At 38.5% G+C, this 22,983-nt stretch overlaps 1 protein-coding gene across 2 annotated transcripts in view; it reads left to right on the top strand.

Annotated features, from left to right (window-relative positions):
• Nucleotides 1-22,983, top strand: part of TFAP2D (transcription factor AP-2 delta) — a 129,461-nt gene that overhangs the window by 43,172 nt on the left and 63,306 nt on the right. For both annotated transcript variants that reach the window (XM_044062669.1, XM_044062668.1), the window contains one exon: nucleotides 5,923-6,041. In XM_044062669.1, coding sequence (XP_043918604.1) covers nucleotides 5,923-6,041 — 119 coding nt within the window. The remainder of the gene's footprint in view (nucleotides 1-5,922; nucleotides 6,042-22,983) is intronic.

The raw sequence follows: 22,983 nt of genomic DNA on the forward strand, positions 1-22,983 counted from the left end.
CTGGGGATGGTAGGGTTGGACTTTAGATGCTTCATTCCCCAGCACTCCTACAAACAAGCCAGCAGGTCTGACATGAAATTACCACTTCTGTTAGACAGTATTTATTTTTGGAAACCTACCCTGCTGAAAATCTTTAGCAAAGCATTTGACACCTTCTCTGTCTCAATGGAGGGCAGAGCCAATGCATCGGGGTATCTAGTAGTATAATCTACAGCCACTAGGATATACTTCTTTCCTGTGGAACTTGGGGTATTCAGAGGCCCCACAATATCCATAGTTCTGAAATGGCTCCTCAATCACAGGCAAAGGTATCAAAGGAGCTTTGACCTTGTCTCCAGCCTTGCCTACTTTCTGGCACTGCTCACAGGTTCTGTAGTACCCAGTTACATCCCTGGCAATCCCAGACCAATAAAAGTTCTGCATAATATGTCTCTTGGTACACTTTATGCCCATATGACCTACAAAAGGAATGTCATGGGCTATGGCTAGAAGCGCCAGATGGTAGGCTATCGGCACTACCAACTGCTGTATTACCTCACCTTCTAGTGCTCCCTCAGCAGTCCACTCCCTATACAATAACCCTTTGTTCCAGTATACAGATTCTCATTTTCCTTCAGAATCAGGCAACTCTCTAGCTACCTCCCTCAAGCCTTGTAATGTAGGGTCTGAGAGCTGAGCCTGTGTCAACTCTGTCTTTGTGACCCCTCCCAGCTCCTCTTCCACAGGAAGCCTATGCCTCACTGTCAGCCTGGGTACTACCATTTACCTATGTCCTTGCAGTCACCCTGTCCAAGGGAACATCAGTACCTACCAGAAGCTGTGTCTCATCTTCAGGCTCACTGCTACAGGGTAGCTCCCTCCCTAAATTAGCCACATCACCAGTCCTTGCTTCAGGAGTACAGTCTGTCTGGGTCCCCCCAGGCTACCAGACCCAAATGCCTTTCTCCAAGCCTGACTGCATGTCACTGCATGCATGCATGCACAGTACAGCATTATCAAAATCATTCCCTATCAAGACATCTGCAGGGATATTCTGAAACACATCTACTTGGTTGCTTCCTTTTCCACCCTCTCAGTCAAGGTGAACCCTGGTCAAGGGCATTTGGAATGGTATCCCACCTAAAGCTGTTAAGGGAGTGGACTACCCAAGCAAGTAATGCACATTTTTAACCACTGCAGGCTTCACAATGGTTATATCAGAGGCTGTGTCTCTCTTGGCAATGACCTGTTTTCTATCCACCAAGATAGGATGCAAACTTTGGTGGTAGTTTGGTACCCTTGTTGTCTCTAGACAATTTACCACTGGCATTCTGTTATTCCCACTTGCTGGCTCCCCATCTTTTGTTCCTCACCTTGCCACCATGGACATCTATATGCTACATGGCCCCGCTGGTTACATTTAAAACATTTAACCCTTGATTATGGTCATGTACCTTAACTGGTGGACTCTGTTGGGGTGGTTGAGGCTGTCCACCATGGGTTTCCTTATATCCATGTACAGCACTGGGTATCCCTTTTCTGGGCAGTGATACCTTGCTTGCTAAGTAGAGCTCCCCCTTTTTTCCCCAGCTCATCTGCAGAGTTGCATTCCCTGTCTGCCAACCAGATTCTCATGTCCTCAGGCAAAGTGCTAAGGGCTTGTTCCCTCACCAAAAGGTCTTCCAGCTCTTGAAAAGTGGTAACCTAATACCCATTCACCCACCAATGAAAAAAAGTGCTTAGTTCAACAATATAATCACATACACATTTATCTGCCTTGCGTCTTTGCTCAAGAAACCTTTTTCTATAAGCTTCAAGTGTTAACTTAAAACATTGTAATAAACATTTATATCTGTATCATAGTTTAAGCAATCAGTATCAGAGAATTTAAAAACAGCAGTTACAGCTTTACCATGGAGTAAGGGAGTCAGGAACCATACTCACAACCCTTCGTCAACATTATACTGTTTACATACTTTTTCAAATATATGAATACAACTATCAAAATTATCACCATCTGTAAATTGTGATAAAAATTTACTGACCTTCGTTGCTTCTGGGATTCTAGTATTCCCTTCCCCATTGCCTCGATGACCATGGGAAAGAGTCAGCATCTCCCTCTCATGTTGATGCTGCTTCTCATTTATTTCAAACAACGCAGTCTCTCTGCTGATTCTAATTCCATGTGTTAATCCTTTTTGTCAGCATCCAAATGCCACAGTCTCTCTGCTGATTCTAATTCTAAATGTTTGGCCTCCAGTTCCAATCTCTTTAACTCCAGATAGATTTTAAGTCCTCTGAGCAAAAGTTGAACTGTCTGAGGGCTGCAAATTCCCATCACCAGACTGGTTATCCTCTTGCATGCTGGTCTGAACTGTGACTAAGGCTGAAATAATTTCCTCTTTAGTCAAGTTGGCATACACCAGCCATTTGGCTTCACACACCTTGACCAACTGGTTCACTGTCAGCTTGCCATAATCCTCTACTAACATCCTTGCCTGCTCTCCCTGACTAACTAAGCAAACAAAAAGTAAATAAATAAAACTATTATGATATGAAACTCTGAATGTTCACCATGTGGCCGCTGAGAGAATCCACGCCTTTAGTGTCAACTGCTTACATGCTACAGAAATTCAATATCCACACCACTGCTCACCAATATGTGATGACCCCCCCACCCCCGTGCCACTAATCAAGAATCCTGAATCCTCAGCACTGACACTGGAGAGGGACGTTCACTTGAAATACAAATGGATACACTCAGTATTTCTAGATGCAAACCTCTCTGCATCAACCACAATTTCCTTTAAGAACACACAGGGACCACACTCACTCCAGGGTCTGGATCTCTCTATCTGTCTCCCTCCAGGTTCCCAATAAGACTCCCCACTGGTGCAACTGTAGGGTTAGGTCCTCAGCTGAGTGTCCAAGCCGAGTCCTCCACCACCTTCTCTGTGAAACCAGTGTGTCCCTGCTCCAAGTAGTTCACACACACACACACACACACACACACACACACACACACACACACACACACACACACACACACACACACACACACACACACACACACACACACACACACACACACACACACACACACACACACACACACACACACACACACACACACACACCTGGGATTTACCTGCTGTGCCCCCTTCTACCCAGAGTATAGGGTAGTTATTCCTGCCACCAGACACTCCACAATCAGCTACTCTAAGGCCCTTAACAAAAGATGTCCAATTATACTGTATAATATTAATACTAATACTAATGGTAGTAGTTGACCAAGATAGCTAGGCCTTCAGGAGTGGTCAACACAGTGTCACCAAATAAATATAAGCACTCTCAAAGGTTAAATATTTTCTAAAAGGACCAGCCACAATAAAAGTTTTAAATATATTCTATAATGATTAATAAAGGATAATGAAAATGCTGAATATATATCTACAGTAAACAACAGAGTTCAAATCACAGGAAATATTGAAAATAACATTGATGGACAGACTCAAACAGATAAAGAAAACCAATATCCAAACTAAGCTTCATTATATTTTCCTGACTGAAACTAGGAGAATTACTATTTCCTACTTACTTAATAAAGCAAGGCAGATGATGTGGTGAATGGCCTTCCTGTTGTCAGGCCCAAGACAGAATACTCAATACTTAGAAAGTTCTCTTTGTAACATCTAAAATGTCCAAGAGGGCTGGCAGAATTACCTCATCTGGTCACCTGACTCTAGGTTCTCACACCATTCTCCTTTGAAGCTTGAAACAGGATGTTAGCATAGATGTAATAAGATGCATATCTAAAGTTTTGCTAATGTTCATGACAGTGCCTGGGGTTTCCTCTCTTTTTACTGATGAACAAAGGCTTCTTCCAGATATGCCATCTCTGGACCTATTCAGAGCTGTGAGATAAGCACTTCCGTTCCGATCCAATTAACAACATTTTTTTAATGTAAGAAGTAAGCTAGCTGTTTAATCCCTTATCTTCCAGTGTCCTTTGCTAACATATATACATACAGTCTCACATGTATATTCCTTCTCTGCCAATCAGGACCCACTGATGATGCATTTTTTTAACACTAGCAACTTTACAAACACATTTTGATTTCAAATGCCATACAGTTCTAATACATTTATAACATAAGCATCTGTATAAATCAGTTTGATATTCAAACATCATACAGTTCTAATACATTTGCAACTTAAGTATTTGTGCACATCAGTTTGATATTCAAATGCCATATAGTTCATTTGCAACACAAGCATCTTGTATAAATCAGTTTGATATTTAAAGGACATATCATTCTTTACAGAACTCCAGCAGGCTATGCTGGTACTAGCCCATATCGTCACACCCCCATTCAAGTCATAGCCAGTTATAGTTCCTCCTCCATTGGTAATGATGTGCATGAGGCCTACTTGACCAAACTGGAGTCAATCCAAGTATTCCCGAACACTCTGGTTTGAAGGATTTCAATTATTCCACCATTGACTAGGAAACCCACTCTAGCACTAACTCACTAGCGCAAAAGTTCCTTGACTTTGTTAACTCAAATGCATGGAACAAATTGTTCATACCCCAACAAGAGGAACAAACACACTAGATCTGGTCCTCACTAACATGACAAACAGATGCACTGCCACAACTGTATGACCCTCATTGATTAAATCTGACCACAAATCAGTCACCTTTGAGGTAGCACTAACACCAGAACTCACAAAGGGTGAAGTCAGACTAAAGAAATTCACTAAGGCAAACTATACCCTCCTACGGAAGTTATAAATGCATCCCAACCCCCACCACCAGCTGGAAGTGGTAACTACAGCAAAGCTTACACTAAAGCCCCTGTACAATCACTTCTGTAAGTGTATAGGCCTTTGGTGTCAATCTATTGACATGAATCCATCTAACCACACATGTGGTAGCTTTCATGGGGCATATGTGGGAATATGCACACCTTCTGAAGAAGACACTGCACACACTGGAATCTGTGAGTACACACATACTCACTAAGTTGAGGGATTAGTGCAACATATAACAAAAACCCTAATGGCTGCCTGGATAACAGTGTTCTGTGAGCAGTGATTTTTTTCATTAGGAAAAAATGGGTCTAGTTAATTATGAAACGGCGAATAGCTGTCAGGAATGGAAATAGGTTAAAAATAATTAAAATAAATTAACTGCATCTATGATATACATTACTTTATCCATGTATTTGATACAATTACAAAAACAGTTTATATGCAAAACACAGTGGATGGTGACACTCATTGTGTCTTACAATTACTTAGTCTCTTTCTGTTGCATTCTTGGGGTGTCACTGTGGTACAGTGAGTAGCACTGTTGCTGATAGTAAGATCCTTCCATCCTTCACTAACTTAATTCTCCTCAGGGGTATGTATATACATATTTTTATATATATATATATATATATATATATATATACATATATATATATATATATATATATATATATATATATATATATATATATATATATTTATATATGTGTAAAATATTCATGCTATCCCTGTATTCATGTGTGATTTCTTTGGGTATTCTAACTTCCTCCCACACCCTAAAGATATGTGGTAGGTAGATTGGTGACTATAATTTGTCCATAGATGTATGTGTGTGTGCATGTGTGTTAAGTATGGAAGAAAGCCTTGGCAATGTACATCTATTCTGTGCATACATAGTAAACTCTTGGGTGCCATCAATTGTTCATGGGGTCACTGCATAGAGTCAGATGTCACTTGACAGCCTTGGAAGGAAGGATTGTGTTATTGCTAGTTGCTTCAAAATAATCTGGCGATGTGCTCCATATCAGTATTAAAACAATGACAGTTTAACTGTGCATGTTCTAAAACATTATGTAGCCTTAACTATAAGATCTGATTTTATATTTTATTACTTTGTATATTTTGCAGAGCAAAGTCTAAAAATGGTGGGCGCTGTTTGCGAGAAAAATTGGATAGATTAGGATTAAACCTACCAGCTGGAAGGCGAAAAGCAGCAAACGTTACACTACTAACATCATTAGTAGAAGGTAAGAGCAATGTGAAACATAGTCTTCTATACTTACATAGATATGCAATTCTTTTCTTCGTGTGCTGCTTCATGGTAGTAATAATAAAATGTTTACTGCAGACTATGCATTGTAAATTACTGTATTAATAAACAGAAGTCTTCATACAAGACAAAAAGAAGAATATGAACTGGAAAGCATTAATTAACAACAACAAAAAACATAATAAACAGTAGTCCTCATGCAAAAAAAAGAATACAAAACTGAAAGTATTAATTAAGAAAAAGCATTAATTAAAAAAGCAAGTATATAATAAACGGATGTCCTCATGCAAAGAAAGAAAAAAAATATAAAACAGAAACACATTCACATGTACTGGTCTAAGGCACCGGGGTTATAGAGTTTACTATCTGAAGGGCAGCATTAGGCCATTTAACATTGTGTTATAGTTCATGAAACATATATTCCGCAGAAGTGAAGAACTTTTACTGGCAAGCCCCTTCTCGGTTAAGGTATAAGTAATTGCCTTTTCATTTATATACTACTTGTATTTTAATGAGTAGCTAAAATTTACTTTTTACTGTTGCCTTTCTGTGAAAGTGGTGCAATAATTAAACCCATCACTGGGTTTGCACTTACTTAGAAGAAGCACATTTCAAAAATGGCACAAAGTATTGAAGTGTATACATTTTTGAAAACTGCTGTAGATGTATTGTTTTAGCAGTACTTCCATCAATATTCATTTTATCTTAATCCAACATCACTGTACAATATGAAGGTCAATCAGAGGTAACCCCCAGTAAACACTTTAAATATCTGAATAATGCATCCTGCTATGATGAGAATAATAATGTAGCAATTTTTGTTTTATTATGCTGCTTTTAAACCTTTTATTTATTTAACTGTGGATATGATGTTCACAAGTGTACTGAACAGTACTGTTGATTTATTTCCATAAAATATTTGATACTGTTACAGTTCATAATGTCTTGGCAACCAAACATTTGCTATATTTCATTTTGATCCCTTTAAATCTTTCACTGCAGAAGAAATGCTGGATTCAGTTTAAAATCCAAAATCTCAAGGGGGAGGGTAGGTGAGGGTCCTTGAAATGTTAAAATTTGTGTTATTAGCATGTAAAGTGAGGAGGTTAAGTAAAAGGTGATGCCTCCAAGAGTCAGGTTTGTAGGCCTTTACTCCTTGTCCCATTTTATGGATATCTATTGCTAAGTATAATCTTGGGCTTCGCATTTTCATAGCAGTGATCTGCAAAGAGGGGTGCTAAGTGGTTATCCAAATCCTGGACTTACAGGAAGACTACAGAAACGTAGAGGACTTTTTATGAACATGACCCCCTATCACAAATGTGTAACATGATTAAGATATAAGTTATAGGGAGACAGCTGCCGCTCTATTAAGGGGTTTTACACATATGCATATGAGTCCGATTCATAGACCTGAATTTATAATGAACTAATTTGCATAAAAGTATGCAAATAATCCTGAATTTATGCCAGAAAGCAGCAGTTTTCAGGCAGAATATGGAGATGCAAGGAGTGGTTAATTGGTGCTTCTGCATACCTGGACATTTTACTGGAGGGATCATTTGGGTAAATGTTTAATTTTGATGCTTGTGCATACCTGGATATATTACTGAAGGGTTCACTTGAGGACATGTTTCATTTCAGTGCTTGTGCATACCTGGTCATATTACTGAAGGGGTTGCTTGGATGAATGTTTCATTTTGGTGCTTGTACATACTAGGACATATTACTGAAGGGGTCACTTGGGTGAATATTTCATTTTGGTACTTGTACATACCTGGACATACTCCTTAAGGAGTCACTTAGGGCAATGTTTCATTTTGGTGATTGTGTATACCTAGGCATTTTACTTAAGGGGTCACTTGGGGAAATATTTCATTTTAGTGCTTGTGCATACCTGGTCAAATTAATGAAAGGGTCACTTGGGTTTCATTTTGGTATTTGTGCATACTAGGACAAATTTCTGGAGGGGTTGTTTGGTTGAATGTTTCATTTTGGTTATTGTGCATACTAAGGCATGCTATTGAATGGGATGTGTGGGAGAATGTTTAATTTTAGTGCTTCTGCATACTAGGAAAAGTTAGTGAAGGGGTGAAATAATTTGTGTGCCAGGGAAGTGCTTGTGCATACTTGTTAAAAATAGTTTGCAGATTGCAACTCCAATATCAAGATGAAGCACCTCATTTAAAAATGAATGTACATACCACAGGGATGTCAGACTATTAATTGGAAAAGTGCCTTTGTAGCATATTATGCTTTACAACATGTCCCATTTGCATCTTATCATTTTTCAGGCCTTGCACATTAGACTAAAAGGCCTCTGTGAATCTCGCTTTTGCTACACTCATTCATAAGCTTCAGCAATACCCCTATCACATTTGCACAAGCAAGTATGAATAATGGCTTTAGTCTGCAATAGGTTCTTGTCCTTTTTTATTATTTCATAGATTAGGCAGTCATAAATAGAAATAACAAGTTACATAAATGTGTTTGGTATTGCTAAACATTTTCTAGGAAGTGATAATATGACATTGTCCTTTGCTGTAATGTAATACATTTTACAGCCCTTTACAAAATACATTTTTACATCTATTTTATGGTTTATGTTTTTGGTTTTACTAGAAGTTACTATACAACATTATTTGAGGTTTAAGTGTTGTAGAGTTTTTTTATTAATATTGCATTTATATTTCTGATGATTATTAGATTCCATTGCTGATTCTGTTTTCTGTTTGATTTTAATAGCTTGATTATGATCAGACTTCACCTTTCGAAAAATCTGTACTACCTTGTTTGCATTCTATACTCTTTCAGTTGTCAGCTCATTTATGTTTATGTGTAGTCTGTACTCTGTGGAATTCTATGTGGCAATTCTTTCTGAAACTGTTCCTTCTTGAAATAAATAAGAGTATATCCTCTGTTATTGTGCCATGTAGTGTTCTGATTGCATATTTTATGTGCATTGAAATGTTTTTTCAACAATCCTAAGGGGAAATGCTATTTTATTAAAAGTGTAAATATGCAAAGAAATTATTGATACTCAGTAAAATAAGTGTGGAAAACAGATATTACTTGGTCACTTGCTGTATTGCTTCTGGTGATGAAAGTGTAATATTACTTATGCATTTTATGCACAATTTTACTATTATCGGTATTCTTTTGACTAGGTGGTGATTAGAAACATAGACACTCAAAAACACCCTTCAGAAATGTCGCAGCATTGAAATCCTGTCTTTTCCTTTTATTTCTGAGGTAGAAAGTTCTTTGAGGGAATTGTGATGGTTAATAAAAGTAAGACAGCTGTGAAGCATCGTCACATATGCAGATCTTTTAGGGGAGAAGGCAGAGTGTGGAGACAAATTCAGGCACAATTACAAACATGCATAGTGTAGATTTTGTCATTTTATAGGTCTGCACTCTTCATTATGGGGTTACAACCCTTAATATAGCTGTACTTACCCATTGTTTAGTAAAGTTACACTGAGTCTAGGTGCATTTGTTTAAAAGATAGCTTTAAATGCTTTATTATACTATAACTTCCCTCCTCTGGGCCAGTGATCAAGGGCCCTCAATCCTCACCACTGACACTGGTGGGAGACATTTACTGTGAGAAAAATAGACAAACAGAATTTTCCGATGCAGCTCTCTGCATCAAGTACAATTTCCCTTAACAGCATACATGGAATGCACACTCCAGTTTCAGGGCTGGGCTTTCTCTCCAGGCCCCAGATAAGACTCTCCGTTGACCAATATAGAGCTGAGTCCTTAGCTGGGTGTTCTAAGCCAAGTCCTCCACCACCCTCTCTGTGAAATCAGCTGTTATACACTCACTCTCTTTGAGATTTGATATTCACACACACACACACACACACACACACACACACACACACACACACACACACACACACACACACACACACACACACACACACACACACACACACACACACACACACACACACACACACACACACACACACACACACACACACACACACACACACACACACACACACACACACACACACACACACACACACACACACACACACACACACACACACACACACACACACACACACCTGGGAAAGGCTGGCAGAGCTTACCTGCTGTGTCATCTCCACCCAGACTATAAGATAGATCTGCTGATACCAGAACATCCAAGGCCAGCTACTTTAAGGCCCTTACCAGGGTACCCAATTACACTTATCAAAATTAATACTTATACAAATGATAGTGTTTAATCAAGCAGCAAGACTTTCAGGAACGTGGAGCCACACTGCCACTAAATAAGTGTAAGTACTCTCAAAGGTTAAATATTTCTGAAAGACCAGCCACAATGAAAAGTTCATAGGTAAATATTAGGCTATCAATCTACAGACTATTACAAGCCTAGCCAATAATCAGATATCAGAATCAAACCCTATACCTTGAATCTGTGAGGTAAAGACCTGAATCATTATGCTAACACCAACCCCTACAATTTTGATTGTGCTAGATTAGAACCCTGGCTCACATGTATTGTGAGCATTAACATATACCAGTTGTCAGAGCAAAGGTTTAGATATATTTAATAATAAATAAAAAAAAACATGAAAATACTGGAAATCTATTTACAATAAACGGCAGAGTTTCAATCACACGAAGTATAAAAAACAACACCGATGGAAAGATTCAGACAGATACAGAAAAAACAACATTTAGCAAATCTCACTATATATTTTTTAATTAACTGAATAATTACTGTTCCTTAGTTACTTATAAAGCAAGGCAGGATGAAGGTGGATGAATGTCTTGTCAGATCCCGTGAACACCTCACTTCTCTTACTAGTATTCATATACAATTTCAGTGCTGGCTACAGAATGACATTACATCTGGTCACCTGACTCTGTGGTTCCCACACTACCCCCTTACTAGAAACTGAGCCATGATCAGGCACTGATGTGCTACTATACACACATAGAACTTTAGCTAAGGTTTATTACACCAGGGTTGGGAGGGTGGCCTAATGGTTAAGGTGTTTGCCTTACAAACACAAAGTACAGGGTTTGAATCTCACAGGGGATAACTGGCTTGGCTTAAAATGGCTCGCAAGGGCAGTTTGCCTAGTACTGACCTATGAACCTATGAACCATCTGGAAACTGTAAAATAATTACAGCACTTCCACCCTTCCTGCATAAACTAACAAGCTATTCTCTGACTGCATTCAGACCTGTGAGATAAAATCTATATGGCCTAAACCAAGTCATTTAATTTCAGACTATTTTTCTTAAGGTTGGCTGAGTTTAACCCCTTCCCTTCCAATATCCTTTGTTAAAATCTGGAGTGTTTCTCCCTGGGCCTCCTCTGAAAATAGGCTCTGTCCTAGTTGGACTTTCCCAGTCAACAAATGTTAAATAAAAATAAATAAATAATATATACATTTCATCAGTTCCAACTGTTGATACATTTTTTTTTAACCAAGCAACTTTACAAATACAGTTTAACAGAAGCATCTGTACAAATCAGTTTGATATTCAAATGACATATAATTATTTACAAAACTCCAGTTAGCTATGCTGGCATATGTTGCACATGCACTACCCTACTCCCCATGGCACAGCTGGCACTATCTCATATCATCACATTTGTCAATGTGTTCATTTACCTGAATGCAACAGACTCCAGATCATTTGAATTTGTTATGGGATGAGTCTTAGCCTGCATTGATTTCTGTACTTTATGTTTAACTGTGTTAAGACCAATGCCTGTCTGTGGAGTGAGCTTGGGGCTTTTTGTTTGAGCCTAAAATAAAGCACAAAGCAGAAAATGCACATATATTTTTAAGAATACACATTTAAGTAATTAGTAAAAGTGCCTTAGCTAGAGAATGGTACAGGACATTGACAACATCTTTAGATTCAACATAATTGTTTATAATTCACATTGTCTATTAAGTACATAAAATACATAATTGACATGCTGTAGGTTGATTGAACACTCTAAATTGGTAAAACTCTCCAGTATTCTTAATACTCTAAATTGGCCCTAGGCGTGAGTGCGTGCATGTGTGTGCCTTCTGTGGAAGGTTGGGTGCCTGGCTGGCAACTCGACACCGTAAAACTCCACTGCCAGTCATGAGCGGACAGGTGATCTGCTGTGGCAACCCCTAACTGGGAAAAGCTGAAAGAATATAATGCATTAAACAAACAAACAAACAAACAAACAAACAAACAAACAAACAAAACATTAGCAGTTAAATAATGATGTGAATGATTAGGAGCTAATTAGTCCCAATAAGGTTAAGATCTGTCAGTGATGCCATTGTTCAGGCAAACTGGACTACTTGCCCCTTTTAAATTCTAAGATAGTTTAGTTCACAAATTAGACTTAATGGTATGAAGTTATATGCTGCAGGAATATAATTTATATATGCCATTTTACCAACTGCCTTGTATACATATAAATAAACAATAAACTGGAGATCTTGTGATAAATTTTGCAAATGTAATGCACACCAAAAAATAAGGTCTGTATATATTACACAATATATACATATTCTTAGTCTATTTTCTTCATGCAGTTATCCATAATGATTTATTCTTAGAATGCCTATAACTATTTTCCTTGCCAGTGTACCTGACTCCTATAAGATTAAAAATTAGGTTGCTACAAAGGCAAACGTTTCTCATCTCAAAGGATTTCCTAAATCTTTAAAACCATGAATGAAACATGTCCATAGGTGTAGAGTAGATATACTGACTCACATAGTAAAACTCTATCATTCCTATATAAACTTAACTTGCTCCAAGTAAACTAATGGAAGAATTTTCCATTCCCAGCATTGTATGCCAGGATGATAAATAAATTCTGAAGTATGAGCAAAAACTGATACCTTTGTTAAGATAATACATGTTCTATTAATGCAGCATACACTTACTTTGCACCACTGGAGATTTAGAAATTATGAAAGAAATGCACATGTCAGAGAGTGCGTGTGTGTGTGTGTGTGTGTGTGTGTGTGTGTGTGTGTGTGTGTGTGTGTGTGTGTGCGTGTGCGTGCATGTGCACGCATGATACAAAATTGTAAAGGGAACCTGTTACCTCATGCATAAAACTTCTATTGAACTGGAAGTCATGTTAAAATGTCAAGCATATAAAGTTTGATATACTTTAGAGGTAGGGTTATACTTAGTTTCCTGCAAAAGATGGAGAGCTCCCTTAAAACTGAAGTTATGCAGACTTGGTAGCAACATATTTAAGTTCTGTAATGTAGGCAGCAAACCCCCCCCCCCCCACATGGGGAATGCTGGAGAGCTTGCTCATGGCAAAACCACTTTTAGTGAAGTTTTATAGTTCCATTGACCTTTGTTGATGTCATTTAATGTTTTTCTTGATTATTTTATAACTTGGAGGCTAATTTGTGTTACAACATGTCAAGACATACTCAGGTTAGAAGTGAAGTGTATATGGATTCCATAGAACCTTTGTCTGAGTATGAAGCTCTAGCCTATAGACATCATTGCTAGGTTTTCTCTCCCACTTATTCTCAGAGCTTCATGTATTTCACATCTCATATTAGTATCATAAGAATTGTAGCCATGCAGTAAAATGTGCTCATTTACTGTTTATGATGATTCTTCAGAGATCTTCATGAAGAAGAAATGGTAGAGTTTTGCCAGTCTTTTATCACAAATTCCTGTGTTTATAGCTAGTTTTTAATTTTGTTAACTCTCTCTTCTTGGAAATCAATAATAGGGTTATGGAAATATAGGGAGAAAATGATAAAATTGTTAAACATTTCAGAGGTGTGTCATCAGTGGAGACTGAAAGAACTGAAGAAACAAAAATCTTTAATTGTTTCTGAGTCAGTTCCTGCTTCTTAAATGGTACCCATACCCAGGAACATGCAGTTATTTTCTAAAGTATAAAAGTTCTCCGCACTGATTTTGGTATAGGCAGAAGATGATACCTTAATAATCCCTTCACCAGGATCTACATTGTTATCATACGAATCTGTGCTCAGACTTGAGATTTCAGCATTTGCCAAGCCAATTGCGTCATGGTGTTTTCGTTAGCTTGTATCCCTCATTACTTTATCGATTTTTGGCCTCTGTTTTGGTTTATCTCTCCTTTGACTATAAATCCTTTATGAGAGAGTATTTTAATCTTCTTCAAAAAAGCAAATTAAAACAACAAAAACCTAAGATGATACCTTTACTGGACCAATGTCAGTCTATGACTAGAACACGAATCCAAAGGGATAAGCAATATGGTAGTTATTACTCTATAAGGAGAAAATTGTAGATCAGTGGCCAGACAACATTTTTTTGTTTCCAAAAGTATACTATAATTCATCTAATTATATCTTCAGTGACTGGCCATGTGACATTTTCCTTGATCAAACATTTATTAGGATGAGGGCTTTTGTTGTTACATTGACTTTATAAGATTACTGATGAATCTTTAAAAACATTGCTCCATTGGAAAATCAACTTTCAGGTCTGCTTCAAGGCTGATTTCCCTGACTTCCAGCGTTGAACCAGATATTTTTTTTTCAGGATGATTCTCTAACACAAAAAAACAAGAAATAGAAGACTGACATGGCTAGGAAATCTTCTCCATTCTCCCAACATAAAAACAAAAACAAACAAAAAAAAAACTAGAATGTAGACTTCTGCTCTGTTTGTTATCTTCTAAAATTTTGATTGAAAATCTTTAGATTTGCTAGTTGGAACTAATAGTTTAACTTATTTGTATCAGTTCATTGGATTCAAGAGAATCTTCACCAAGGTTTTTAAATACATTTCTATTACTCTACTAGAAAATGCTTTAAAATTTTTATAGGGGCACTTTTGAGAGTCCAGCAAAGAAAGTATGTTGCCCCTTTTCCTCTATCAGAATGAATATGCACTTATTCAGTATCTGCTATTTCTGTTAAAACAACCCAGTTTTCCTCACTTACTTCCATGCCAACAGTGGTCCTAAGGAGGCCAGAGTGAAGTCACTAAGCAGCAATGTTGACATTGGCAGATTTGTCAACATTGGCTGCAGTCTCTGTGTGGGAATTGTAGACTTCAGGTTTGAGTCCTTTGATGTAGACTGTGCCATCAATGTCAATGACATTGACAATGATGTTGTTGACATTGCTGAGTCCTCTTGCTTCAAACTCAGAAGCTGGCTCTGTGGAGTCAAGCTAGGAGCTGAATTTTTCAGTGCCAATGATGATCTTGGTGGACTCAGCCTACACAGCTAAATCCCTTGATGTTAGGCCCTAGTTTGATGGGTTTGTTGGTTTCACTGTCAGAGGCTCGATGGCTGGTGCTATTCTCAGTGCCAATTTGGTCAGTGCTGTTCACTCTTTGGTAGCGGGATATATGCCTATAGCCTCAAGTACTGCTGTGATGGTGATGTCAACATTTGCCATCCTCACTGCCTGTACTGTCCCCTCACAACTTTGGTCTTATTTGCAGGTACCTCTAGTCTTTTCAGTCAGTAGGACTGAAGGGTTTGGGCCCTCATGCAAGATTATTCCCAATTCTGATTTTATCATTCTTGGATCTGCCAATTCTTGAGATTGGTAAAAAGCATGTAGATTCATAGGATCACAAGTATGTACTAGGTTAGCTGCCCTTGAAGGCCATTTTAAGCCTAGGCAGTCTGCCTTTTTGTGCTCAAAATAACCTATTCCATTTAGTTATAGATTGGTCTTACCCATCCCATGGTTGATAATTATATATTAACCCCTAATAAGAATAACTGATATCATACCATATATAATTTGAGGGGACCCATGCATGGGCTAAAACATTTAGGAGCTGCTCCTGTCCATTTATAGTACATGGGGCAGTACTAGGGAACATGTTCTGTTTCCCCTCCATAACTAAGTTGTGCTTGAATATGAACAGTGATGAATTTTGTTTTTTTTGTCGAGAGGGAGTCTGTTTCACAGCAGCTATCCTCTGCAAAATATACCTGTCCCTCCAAACCATTCTGTTGATGTTGCAGAAAAGAGATTTGGATCCTTAGACTATTTTTGATGCCATTTGACTTGATGATGTGCAGTAAATCCATCAGTAAATGGGTTGGAAGATGCCATGTATGCCAGACACAGGTCACCTCTTAGCAATCTGTAGGATAGAGAGTATAGTGACATTGCTATGAGTCTGTCCATGCTCCTAGAATTAACCATCAGAGCTGCATCAAATGTTATTATCTATGCTGTAAACTGTTAAATTTTAACTTGGCAAAAATCCTGCTTTGTGTTTGTCAAATATTGCAAAATATTTGCTGCAAGAATTGTTTTCTCTTCTCTGATCTTGACAAGTGACACTGTCCTGTCTAAACAAATGTGCCCAAAATTAGGCTCAGATGCTCTACACATTTCCATTTTTTAAAACTGGACATTTTTACCAAAAAAATCTTTTCATTCACAGTGACCTGACTCTCCTTTCTATATGTGATTTGTGAAAAATATGTCCTAACACCTGTACAAGATATACCATCTAAGAGGGATGTAAGTTCCCTACTAACAGTCAGAGAGACCTTGTGGATGAGATGATTTGTACCAACACGAATAAAAACAGAACCATTTTTCCTTACATTAATGTGTTCTAAGACCTTTCTCACATCCTCTATTTTTGCTCCTGGCAAGCAAAACATTTGATGTTCATTATCTTCTCACAAATGTAAGTATCAGTTCCATAACTGAATTTCCATTCTCAAGAATATATTTTCTGACTATATCTGAAGAATCTTCAACTTCTAATTCAGTAATATCTGCCCTGTCATTAAAAAGCAATGTTTTTTATAACAATTTGTCTTATTAATCCCAATGTTTTCATTGCTTATTACATTTTTCAAGCTTACAATTCTCATCCAGTTGACTTTATACATCCACAGCTCGAGCCATGTTGCTAGCTTCTGTCTCTCTCCTATTTTTTCTTACAGAAATGTTCTTCAGTCCTTTCACATTCAGTTTTGATTTCTTCCTTTCACGTGCCCATTGCCTCTTTTTCTTCCTTCTCTTTTGGAAAAACGATGCCTTTTGCTGTAGAGTGAAATGTTGTCATTACCTGTAATCTGCGCATTATATAACAAAACAGTGCCCTTTTTAGTATGTATTTTATTAGTAATTGGCCTTGTATCCTTTTAGTAAGGTATCTCTGTGGGCATTCCAGTTGTTGCAATTGTCTGGAGAGATACATGCCAAAGGAGGTATTATATTCAAATACTGGTCCAATGAGGGCTGAGTAATGGGGGACAATGACATCCATAGATCAAGACACAATTCCTTTGTTTATAAGCTGTGCAATACAGAAGGACTTGCTTTCAACAATAGACGCATGTTGGTCAAAATTTAGGACACTGTCGACATAGGTTCCCAAATCCTGAACAACTGGGTTAACTCTTAGGGGCATATTGTCAATGTGGTAATTCCCTGGGGTAGATGACTTCCCAAAGGATACAATAATGTTTTTTTTTCTGGCATTTAGTTTCAGTCATTGATTTGGGCACCAGTTGTTTATTTGAGACATATTTTCCTGCAGGATGGCTAAGTCATTTGGGGATTCAATGACTGCTCTAACTTGCAGTCATCTGCAAATGTAGTCAGCCAAAGCCCTTTGGTATGTATTGACTTTTACTTCATAAACATAGACACCAAGCAGGAGAGGTCCCAGATAAATCCCTGGGTGGCTACACTGGTGACTGATCTCTTTGTGGAGGTACCTTCCCCTATTTTGATTATCTGCATCCTGTCTGTGAGCCAGTGGGAAATCCAGCAGATGGTATAGGATTTATTCCCAGTGTATTTAGCTTTTCTACTGTGGAATTATGTCAAAAGCTTTGACCAGATTGATGCATGTAGTGTGTACCATGTTGCCTTTATCCATTGCATTGGTTGCCTTTTCAAAAAAATTCTACCAGGTTGAGTAAGCATGACCTGCACTTGATGAATCCAAACTGAGACAGGTTCAGTGTTTGGAGGTTCTCTATGTCCTGATTGATTAATTATGTGAGAAGTCTTTCTGTGGCTTTGCATATGAGGTCAAACCTATGGGTCTGTAATTACTTGGGTCTGTGGAAGGACCTCCCTTATGCAGAGGAATGACTACAGCTTCTCTCCATTCACTTGTTACAATTCATGTTTAAAGGCTGAGATTGAACAGTGTTGTTAGATATGTGCAAGATGATGCTTGTAGACTCTTCTCCAGAAACTCCCACTCCAGATATTGAAGGCAAAGATAGCATATATTCCTCACTATCTCCTGTGATGACCTTAAGTTTTGGAATTTACTCAAGTGATGAGACAGAGTGGTAGATGATCCACAGACCCTTCAACCTCTCCACAAAATATCTTGCAGATGATTTTTGGAAATGATGAGACAGAGACCTCTCCGTAAAAGGTTATATAGAAGGTTTTCTGATTTCCCCCTAACCTTTTTCCTGGTTGGTACTTCCTACAGAATAAATGGATAAACTGGTAGTTAAGTCTGCATGAGAAAACCAAAATGTTGTGGCATCTGTGCTGTGGAGATCAAACAAGATGTTCTGGCCTTAACAAAGACAGGACCTGCTGTACTGAGACTTTCAAGCTTGAGTCCACTAACCTTGCTGAGCCATGCTGATCTGGATAATAAATCAAGGGCCAAAGACAGATTTGGGAAGTGATTTATACACAGTTTATTATATACAGGGGAAAAACTTACATTTCACTTACATTAAAGATCCAGTCAGAGATGGCATATCAACTGAGCCAGTCAGAGGAGGAGTTGCCAGACTGATAGCTTAAGCAGATGGCAACTGTGTCATCAGTAGCCAACCTCACCATGAGACATGCCTACAACTCATTGTGGCTGAGGCAAACTTTGCTAGCATTGATGTACACTTACACATCTTGCGATGCTTCACTGACATTGATGAGGATTTCAAGGCATTCTGTGCTAAGGCTCCTTTTGATAAATCTTCTCTTTGCAGCCCAAATGTTAAAGCTTAGCTGTTGTATGTGGAAAAGTAAAGAAAGACCTTTTCTGCTGATCTATAAAGCAACATTTTACAGGATATAATTTAGTCCACATTAACTCTGATTTTGATGTAGCCAGCAGCAACAGAGAAATCAAATGTCTTTAAGAAACCAATATCGCCATGGCAACTTTCAGAATTGTCATTAGCAAAGAGACAGGAGCAATCAGCAACAGTGGGGACAACAGTCCTCCTTCTGGGGAGACCTTATATAACTGTCCCACTCTTGAGGTTATTAGTGGTCATATGCCCCTTCATCTCCAGGCATGACTGGCTAGGACAAGTATATAAGGACAGTAATATCCAGAGGCTATATGGCTTCCTTACAAACCTCTCCTCAACTCCACTCTCTCCATTTCCTGGATATCCCACCCCATTAAAAGAGTGTGGCAAGAAAATAAATAGGTTCATAGGTTCATAGGTAGGTACTAGGCTATTGGCCCTGGGGCCTATACAAGCCCAGCCAAAAAGGTACCCTGGCTTTTGCCACCCAAGAAAATTATTTCCTCTGCCACTGTCGAGCAGAGCCACAGAAATGATCCCTGGGGTGAATTTCCTATTTCACATCCAATCATCAAAATTTTTCTTGAAGATGAAAATGTTAAACATCATAAAAAAACATATGAGCAATTTCACCAGTTCAGAAAAGATTAGATTATTACTCATGGTTCTTTATGGTACCCCAAAAAGAACAAGAGACTCAGTATTATATTAATATTAGACTAGCCAAGAAGAGTTTATCCCCATAGAAGCACTATTAGAAGAGGAAATTAAATAAAGTCTTTGTAACTGAAAAAGGTGAAAGTGCAAATCGAAGTTTTTTTGTGGTAGTAAAATTGTTCTTAATTTATTTTCCTCTTCTAAACATGTTTTAGCATCTCTGTCTTTTTAATAACACTTGTCAGCAACCCAGTCTGATTTTTCTTTGTGTTGTCCCTATAGAAACCTTTCAGATGATCAAGGTACATACCATTAGTCTGTGTCTATCAGGAGACTGAAATTGCTCTTTGGACTTCTGAGGCAACTACCTCCATGTCAGGATTGCCATGGAGTCCAGGAGGTGTCTACACATGTAGGCAGGAGATGGCCATTACCACTTCCGGGCTTTGCCAGTTGGTCTCACCGTAACCTTCAGGATATTTACCAAATGCATATTTAAAGTTGCAACAAATCAGAAGCTGCAAGCAGTGAAGTTGTTTCCTTGAATGGTCAACCAGCTACTGGTCACTGCAACATGGACCATTTTAATTTCTGATTGAGAGTGTCTTCTCAGGCTTTCTTTCAGTCATTGAGAATTGCAGTGAACACTGCAATCTCTATATGCTGAACTTTATAGGATGTACTATGGACATGCTATCCTGCAGGGCTTGTCTTATTATGGACAGGACCATTATTCGATAAAACTAGATGTCTCAGACATTAACAGCATGCTTCTTTCTAATGGTATAGGGTATAATGCCAGAAATCATGACTGCCTTTGCCAAGTAAGAGTTTTTCAGTGAACCTTAAATGTTCAGTGGGCCTTTTATCGGATTCCATGATACTGCACATCAGGATGTCTGGGGCTTGCAAGTTGTCAGGTGGTGGCTCCACACAACGAACCAAACTCTGGACAATCCATTCCATGTTTTCACTGCTGATATGGTAGTCATCATGGGTGTTTCTTTCCTATGGTGAATGCTTTGCAAAGGGCAGATTGTCCAGGGTGTCTGCCTACATTCAGAGGTCGGTATGTGAATGAATTTTCTAGAGGTCTAAGCAGTTGGCCTCACATAACTAGACTTTTAGGACTCCATGCTCAGTGTAATATAACTGTATTCCTTGACAACACGACTATTGTTTGGTACATAATCAGTCACCTCCTGCTTCTTTATATACCAAACAGTAGCCATGTTGTTGAGGACTCCATGCTCAGTGTAATATAACCATACTTCTTGACAACATGGCTGTTGTTTTGTACATACAGAAGCAGGAGACAACTCATTTCTGTCCTCTCTATACAGAAGTAGTGAGGGTATAGGGAACTTCTGTGTCAATAAATTGCTTTGTGACTACAAACCACATTCCTGTGGTAGATATCTGCCTGTTTGACAGACATAGCGCTTACCTTATATGTGATTCCCCAGAAGCTCCTGTGACTAAGGAAATACCTGATATAGTCACTTTTTATCTCTGGCCTACACCAAGTGCACCAGCTTTTTTTCCTGATCTGTCCTCTGTGGAATATTTAAGGAATTCTGTCACCCAGAAATGACCAACAGAACTCCTTTATGCTTTTCTCCAATTTCGTTTTATTACAGAGTCCTTTAACAATGCTGGATAGGACATATCTAAAGCCACTTGCATTAGGCAGTTTGGTAGATGGTGCAGGGGACTAAAGCTTTGACTGGTTAATGAGCTGCTTCTTGTACCAAGGTGAAAGGTTAGAATCTTTCCACTTCATTTGACTACTGTGTGACCTTGAGCAAGTCACTAAACCAGACAGTGCTTTATGGGAATTAGGAATTTGGGCAAGCTTCCTTAATGGACTCCTGGACTACATGCCTAGTAACTAACTATGAACTATGAACCTATAAACCAGTCACACAGCTCCATTTTGGCTTTAATGCATTTTTCTTCCCTGCTCAGGCCCCATCTTGAAAAGAAATGCTTGTGTCTGAGGTCCTTCAAATCCCTACTGCTCTATAATTCTGGCAAACCTCAGCTGGATCTCCAATCACCTTAACTAAAATTTGTGATATCTATAGTTCTACTAACGTCCAGAAATGTTTTATATCCCGCTAGGTTAATTGAAATACTTATGCCGAGAGGCCTAATGATAGAAAAATGTACAAGACTAAATGACCATTATTACATATTTCAAAAGGTTTATATACATTTATGCAGAAACATAGTGCTGGGGTATCTGTCAAACATGAACAGTTCCTCAGGCAAGCAGCTTCATAAATTGGTGATTTTGCACTCCTGCACCATTGGCATCTGCTGATCTTACCCACTAACACCTTTTGATTGAGTTAGCTACCCACTTTGCCCCCATCCTGGTTACAGTTCCGCATTCATAACTCCATTTCTGTCATGATAGACTGTCTTTGTTAGATATTTACTACAGAACTTTGTTATTCATCCACAAAGATGCATCTTGCTGCCATTTTTAATTTTCATTGAGGGACTAACTCAATGCAGTTAACTTTTTAAAAGTCTGTAATATCTTTCTCCAAGGTACAGCCCTAATTAATCCCTCTACCAATACAATGTCTTTTGGCTTTTCCCGGGTAGGGGTCGCCACAGCGGATCACAGGTCTGTTACCAATTGGCAGTGGAGTTTTTATGGTGTCAATTTGCCAGCCCGGTGCCCAACCTTCACAGAAGGCACACAGACACACACACACACACACACACACACACACACACACACACACACGCGCACACACACACACACACACACACACACACACACACACACACACACACACAAACACATACACACACACACAAATACACACATACCTGCATGCCTTTAAAGCTCACTCAAACACAGGGAGGACATGCAGGCTTTGCTCAGAAGACACTCCAGCCAAGAATTGAACCGAAGAACCTCTTGCTGTGAGGCGACAACACTAACTGCTGCACCACCACAGCTGGCAATTAATTTTCTTACCAATAATCCTGTAAAGTCATGGGATTTGTAGTTTGTCCCAGAAAACAATTGACCCCCTCCCTCTTTGAACCAGCTACCACAGCCTGTAGAAGTTTATGCTTTGAAAATACCCTTTCTATTAATCATTTAGTTATTACTTTATCTGGAAGAGTTTCAGAGCTACATGCATTCATTGTTAATCCTCCATACTTTAATATTCATAAGAATAGTGTACCATTGTTAAAAACTCTACCGTTTATTTCTAAGGTAGCCACCAA

Source organism: Protopterus annectens, chromosome 2.part1, assembly GCF_019279795.1.
Source record: "Protopterus annectens isolate FY-2018-M chromosome 2.part1, PAN1.0, whole genome shotgun sequence".
Lineage (NCBI taxonomy): Eukaryota > Metazoa > Chordata > Ceratodontiformes > Protopteridae > Protopterus > Protopterus annectens.